At 38.8% G+C, this 7,332-nt stretch overlaps 1 protein-coding gene across 1 annotated transcript; it reads right to left on the bottom strand.

Moving 5' to 3' along the window:
* Nucleotides 1-4,693: 4,693 nt before the first annotated feature.
* MC2R (melanocortin 2 receptor) lies at nucleotides 4,694-6,591 on the bottom strand. The gene is made up of 2 exons (XM_007063864.4): nucleotides 5,639-6,591; nucleotide 4,694 (listed from the first exon to the last, which is right to left on the bottom strand). Coding segments are annotated over exons 1-2 (954 nt in total).
* Between the last annotated feature and the right edge of the window lie 741 nt (nucleotides 6,592-7,332).

Raw genomic sequence — 7,332 nt, forward strand, 5'->3', positions numbered from 1 at the left:
TTGGCTAGAGCCTAGTAACATGAGTAATTCTTTCTTCTTTTGGGAGGCATATTTTATGCATTCATCCCTTTCAGTACCTTTCAGAGCTTCCTAGAAGTTGGTATTTGAGGTAACTGAGTGCTTAATTTCTTGTATGAAGTTAGAGATGACTGAATCAACTGTGGAACAAAAGTGTGCATTTTTAGTGGCAGTGTTCAGCTTCCAACTAGGAGACTTTAATGAGGTGTAACCAGTGTCTATCGTAAGTATAACTGGAGCATGATCTGAAATTCATGTATTATCAATAATTGCTTCTAGGCATGTTGGAATCAGTTCTGAAGACAAGAAAAAAGTCAGTTCTGGAGTAAGATGAATGTACGGTAGAGAAATATGTACAGCCATGCTCCTTGGCGTGTCCAAGTCTCTCTATACCTTTTAAACCAAGTTCTTTCTTTAATAATGAGGGTTGGTCTATAGTACTTTGAGAGCTGGGTTTCATGTAATTGGGTTTGTCCAGATGTCTTTCTAGTGTGGTATTCTGATCACCTCCCAGAATTACAGGAATTTTTTTTATTAGAAAGAATGTCTGCAATGTCTTTGGAAAATTCAGAATGACCTCCACCTAGATTGTAAATGCTTCCTAGAATGAAGCTTTTTGAGTTGAAACGGACTTCAAGAGGAACACATCTTCCTTCAGGATGAGAGCGAGACTGTATACATTGAAAAGTTATTCTTTTATGAATTAAGATGGATGTGCTGAGGCTTTTAGAATTCAATGATGAATGATACACGGTACCTACCCACATTGTCTTGATTCTATCTGCATCTATTTCTGCTAGATGAGACTCCTGCGATAAAGCTATTTGACACTTTTTTGATCTGAGGTGTCTCAGGATTTTTATTCTTTTGGAAGGTTAAGTCCCCTCACATTCCAGGAGCACATTCTAAGAAAAATCATGGCATAGTTTTAAAAGATCACCTTATTCTAAAGACACATTTCCCCATTGATATTGTAAAAATCACACCTCTAGGACATGGTCCGTATTTATGTATATTATATATTGGTTAGTTTTGAATGATTTATGTCTTCAATTGGGCCTTTTTAGGGTGTCAGGTATATAAAAAGACTTATAGTTAAATATCATGTGTCTTCCAAAGTATAAGAGAAAACAAAACAAAAATAAAATATTTAAAACAATCCAGTGTGGGCACATTCAGATCCCTGATGGCTTCAACTCCATCTGCTCCTCCCCTCCCTATGTTATCTAATAATAGTCTAAACATCTCTAAACACAACTGTATTTTAAGTCAGATATTAGTCTGTAAATACCTTTGGGTTTTCCAAGAACACACATAATATATTCCGACATGCACAAGTTTTTATGAATACATGCAGAAGTTTTCATGTATACATACATACACATATGTATATCATATCCATACAGACTCATAACATGGAAATTTACAATTGATTTGACAAAATCAAATATAAATTAGCACAAAATCTAAATATGAAAAATAAATTTCTTATTCATAGTATGTCAAATGCCCTGCAAGAATTGAATAACTAGTGCTATTTAAGATTTAGGTTCTGGTCTACTTTACACGTCAAGAGAATTTACTGTTCCAAGAGACTTGTGGTTACCATAACACAATCCACCAGCGGCTGAGCTAGTGAAGAGATTCTGTCTAGCAGTGCAAGTTGTGTTGATTTGTGCAGATAATCCTTCAATCAGTAGATGGTGCTCTGTCCCCCAGCTTAGTGTTAAACCTTTGCACTGCAGTGGTATGCAAATGATGTTACTGCTCAGTTCCAAAGGAGATCAAGAGAAGAATTCAGCTTAGCTGGTTATCTGCTAGGCGTTGGAAGATTATATAAGTGAATATTACCATATTTCAAGATACACAGGAAAACAAACCCATTTTTAAACTTGCTGAGGTATGCATTTTATGATAAAAAACCCCATCCTGCTATTTTTGGTCAAACCTGGTCTTAGTCTTTGAAGTGTCTGCCAAGCTTCAGAGGAGGTTTTGCAAAATCTTCTCAAGTCTGCTAAATCCATTGTGAAGGTGGATGGGTACTCGCTGGATCTGATGTTGGTCTCCCTCAGGATTTGCTTTATGCCATTGAATGCAGGCCTCTTTTTTTGAGCTTAGCTGAGAAGTCAGGAAAAAGAGAAACTTTATGGCCTTTGTACATAACGGTTTCAGCTTTTCTGGCAGCTTCCATTAACCTTACTTAAACATTGAACTTCAGCAGCTTGAAGATGATGGGTCTGGACTTGTCAGACTCCAGTCTTCTAGTAAAAGGTATTTGATGAGCCCTTTCAATATTAAATGGGGGCTGCTGGAGATCCAAATTAAATATGTCAGGGAGCAATTTCTGAAGAAAGCTAATGATATCCTTCTCCTCTAGACCCTCACCAATGCCAGTACATAGTTCCTGTTCATGATAAAGGCTTTATCCTGACACTTGTAAGCTCAGCAGTAAGATACTATACAGACAAGCAGGAGGAGCCACTTTCAGTGGGCTCCTGATGTGTGTGTGTGTGTGTGTGTGTGTGTGTGTGTGTTGTTTCTGTGGAATCTGATACTTGGGACAGACTTCATCCATTCTCTTCTAATGGGGAATTCGCTGTAGTCTCAGCTTCCAAAGCCACATTATCAGTTTTTGTGGGCAGCCAAGCTGAGATGTTAGCTCTCTAATGGATCATCTGAGAAGGTATATGTCAATATTGCCCCAATGTGTAAGCACTAGCAGCAGTGACCATGGGTATGCTAAGACAGGAGCAGTAAAAAGACTCTTTTCAAATCTAAAACCACTAAATCATACTCTGTTGACCGCTGAAATGGTTTTCCCTTTCTTGCTCAACCTATGCAATAGTTCCGCAAGATTGGCAACCCCCCCAAATTAACCTTCTATTATACAAAACTCGGCATATCTGAGAGTGTCTGTGGAAGTAGCCAGTTCTGCAAAGCCTCCATTGGTAGATGTAGCAAAAGTTCAAAGGTTTTAGCATGCACTAAGATATCATAACAATCAGGCTGAGAGGCACTCCATGCAATATCTGCTCCATAACCTCTCAAACGTGGCCAGCACATTGCACAAGCCATTCCTTCAGATTGTCACAGGCCTTGCCCTACTGTGAAAGCAGTTTTCCCCTGTCTTTTGCCTCTGCTTTCACTTGTCAATACCCACTTTTAATATACAGTATGGAAAACCAGACCAAACCCATTACAGCATCTAGGGTATCATCTATTCATGGTAATAGAATCTGATACTGCTATGTGGACTATAGAAAATTAAATCATTTTAAAGGATTCTTATCTATCTTTTTTTTTCTTCATCAGAACTATGGGTGAGACCCAAGGTTTTGTAGCCAATTTGTTTACATACCAGAATTTAACTAAACTGCTTCCCTTAATTTTTTCATTATTGCCAATTTCCCTTGTTTTACAAACCAAATTTAACAATTTTTCCAACTGTTCAAGAATGTCATGAACCACATTAGGATTCCCTTTTCCATCATACATATTAGATATAAATCTGTACTCACAAGGCTCCTGGTGGATCCCACTAGTGGCTGCTGCTTTTTCTGTTGGTCTGCTGCAAGGAAAGGTTCAAGGTCTGAGACAAATCTTACAGCCCAAGGGTCTTTGGCTTCCTTTCTCTGATCTTGATCTTCAAGTCCCAATCCAAGTGTGTATCTATAAATTAGCTCATCACTGATTTTTGCAGATATGCCAGGAGTACAGGTTCCCTCAGTTCCTCTGCCACTTCTTTCCTTCTCCTTCTAGCTCTTAGCTGTGTCCTGGCCATCTCAGATTGATGGCTACCTCTGAACTGCATATCAAGAGCTTGTACCAGATATGGATCAAGTAATCTCTTTTCTAGGGGTAAGTTCTGCAGTGATGGGCCACTTCGTGCCTGGAACCCTGCCTTTTGTCCATCTCCCCAGCATTCATTTAGGCTATGGTGCTGAACTGAGCCAAATAAGCCCCTTTTAGAGAACTGTGCCCCTTCTCAAATAATACAAAATCCTACTATCTATGAGGGGAATCCAATCTCTTCTGTCTGGGCCTACATGGGTTACAAACAGGTTAGATGTTGTAAATGTCCTGTCTTACACAGGTTTTGTGGCTGGTCTGATTCCCTATCCAGGTAGATGACTTCCACTATGGTCTGTGATTCTTTGAATTCCTGCTCCAGATGATTTTTTAGCTCCTTAAGTTCTTGCTGCAACTGATCTCTGTTAGCAAGTTCCAAGTTGGCCAAAGCTTTCTAGGTCACCATTATTTCCTGGTCCAAGGTAGTGAGGTTGCTGGTCATCTCACTGATCCAGTTTACCAGTCCAAACAGAGAGTTTTGTGGTTGGGCTTCCAAATTTGCCTGGATGCTTTTTGGCTGCTGCCCCAACAATAATTTTATCTTTGACTGCAGGTAATCTCTCAGTCACTTCTGGGAAACCTCCAGATATTTCTTTAATTCCTTTTGTGAAATCTCTAGCTTTTGCTTAATTCTTGTTTTTGGTCTTGTTTTAATTCCATATGGTCACCTTTGATTTCTGTGAGCACCTCTCATTTGTTCCAGTTTACTTCAACTGGAATACCAGCTCACAATTTCCCTTCATAGAGACTTTATCCCACTACTGACACCAGAGTTATCCCTTTAGCTCAAATAGATAGCCAATATTTGGGGCCTTGCTGTGTTCTTTCTATTAGGAGGAGAAACTGATTACATGAATCATGTATTTCTTTGGTGCAATCTTGTTTATTTATAAAGAATGCACATAAAGTCCAGTTAGTCTGAAAGAAGGGTGATTAGTACACCTATCAGCTTTAACCAGGTCTGACGGTTAAAGTGATGACAGCCATTAACGCCCTCCAGAATAACAGTATTATAGTGATGTGACTGTGACACTATACTTCAGTTAACAATTTAATAACACATGTAATCTTAATCCCTGTTTCCAATTACTATATTTGTCTAAAAATGTCTTTTGGATCAAAAATATTTGCTGCTTGGAGTCAGCCTCCAAATTACATTTTTGACACTTAAAAAAACCTTGCTTGTCTCTTTTTAAATTAGGTATATGTAAAAACAAGAAAATCAAACCAACCAACACCTAACCACATCTGTATGTATTGGTTCACAATAAATATTTTCTTATTCTGAAAACATAATAATAAAGCAGGTTAGAAAAAAATTTAAAGTTAATTTCCCAATTAGGTCACCAGAAGAGTTTTATAATATTTTCTCCTTGAATTGAAAGCACTGATTCAATATTCAGTGGCCTAAACTCTGTGGTGCATCTCCAAATACTGTACAGGAGTTACTGCAGGGTTGAATTTAGCCTTGTACATTTTCTCAGTTAAGCAGTTGGTTAAGATTTTAATTACTTTTAAGATGGAACAAAGGCTCTCCATTCCCATGATCTTCCTGGTAGCCCTTCTCTGCACCTGTTCCAGGTTGAATTCATAGTCCTACTGAGGTCAGTGGGACTACCCAAAGTGTATTAAGGTAAGAACATGTGAAAGTTTTTTGCAGAATTCTGGTCTTAGTTAGTGTCTATAATTCTGAACATCATTCTTACCATCATTCTTACTGCAAGGCACTGTAGACTTAATTTTACAAACGTTTTTCAAATTTGGTACTCACTAATTCCAGTCTGATCTGGTGCAACAGAACATCTTCTTCAATGTACTCCGTAATTCTGGACTTCGGAACGCATAAATCATAGGGTCAATGATGCCATTGCACAAGATGAGTGTAGCATTCACATGGAAAACGGACATGTAACAAGCACAGTAAGGGTTAAGTGGGCAAAACTTCATGAGGAGGATGTGAAGAAGAAAGGGTCCCCAACAGCAAAGGAAAACACCAAAGAAAATAGTTAATGTAATAGCTCCTTTCAAGTTAACTCTCTGGGGAACTGCACTGGTAGGCAGTGAAGCGATCTTTTTGGCATGAGATCGTGCAAGCAGGAACATGTGGATATAGAGGCATAATATAAAAATTAACATAAAAGGAAACAGAATAGTGAAGGAAATGACTGTAGCTGTTTCATGGGAGAAGATGGTCATAGCAATGCCACTCCCCGCACAGAATGCCCAAATTACTGCCAAAATGATTAAAGCACGATTCAGTGTCATGATGTTATGATACTGTAATGCAAAAAATATAGTTATGTATCGGTCAGCTGCAATGGCTAACAAGCTGAAAACTGATCCCAGCAAAGACAGAACAAATAAAGAATCCATGACATCATCCATCTTGGTCTCAAAGTCTCCACGAGGTGTCAGATACCCCATTTTGCACAAGATGATCAAGATGTTCTCCAAAGTTTTGTACAGACTGACCAACATATCTGAAACTGATAAACTACAGATAAACAAGTACATGGGCAAGTGGAGATTCTTATTCTTGATCACAGCTATAAGGACAAGTAGGTTCTCCAGTATTCCAGCAATGGCAATTGTGAAAAAGACTTCTTCTGGTACTACAACTTGGGTGCAGTCACTGTTCATGGAGAGATTACTGGTATTTTCAAATGAAGGAACACGTGTCTGCCCTAGGAGTCTCATTATTTGAGAAGCACTATCAGGCCTCATTTCTTCCTCTTGTAGAAAAATGTGTGATTACTCAGGCGTGACTGAGAAACCGACCTGTCTTTTGGATAATCTTTTCTGTGGTGAAGCCTTTCTGGTTCTATCTTGAGCAACTGTAAGACTTAAGCGAGTTGTATTCAGCCACCTATGATAAAATGTAGAGAAAAGTAAGTGACAGGAAAATTAATACATCTGTGTGTCAAAATTAGATATTTTGAAGTTCAACCTATGAATTTACTGTGATGGAATGAACATTTTTCATCAGTAAATTGGTTTGGACAAAGTAAAAGTTGTCCTGAGCCTCAGCCCAAACCTCAAAGGAAAATGAAATGTTAATTCCTTTTTAGGCTGACTAAAGATAAGTATATTTCCCTTCTTATTTGGCCTCCTACATTTGCTGAAATCGATCCCTGAATGTCTGGCAATGTTTACTTGCCTAGCTGCTTACTTTGAATAATTTTGGCACTTCTCACAAGATTGACAACATTATAAGAAACAAACTAGATAAATGCCAACTGAAGCTGATGTGTAGGGCAAGAACATATTTACCTTCACACTTGTTTTGAGGCGATGCGTGGGGAGGCATGTGGGGTCAAATGCCCCTCACCCCCCAGATTTGCTGCCTGGCTTGTATTGAGCATGCTCACACAGACTGAGCATGCTCAGTAACACTGCTGAAGCCAGCTGCTCTCACTCTGCCCCACCACTGTCAGCAGGCATGGATCATCTCTGCTTTTTCATATA

Source organism: Chelonia mydas, chromosome 2 (assembly GCF_015237465.2).
Source record: "Chelonia mydas isolate rCheMyd1 chromosome 2, rCheMyd1.pri.v2, whole genome shotgun sequence".
Taxonomy (NCBI): domain Eukaryota; kingdom Metazoa; phylum Chordata; order Testudines; family Cheloniidae; genus Chelonia; species Chelonia mydas.

Bases quoted from the DNA above. Each gene is read 5' to 3' on its own strand.
- MC2R (XM_007063864.4), bottom strand. From the start codon at position 6,591: ATGAGGCCTGATAGTGCTTCTCAAATAATGAGACTCCTAGGGCAGACA.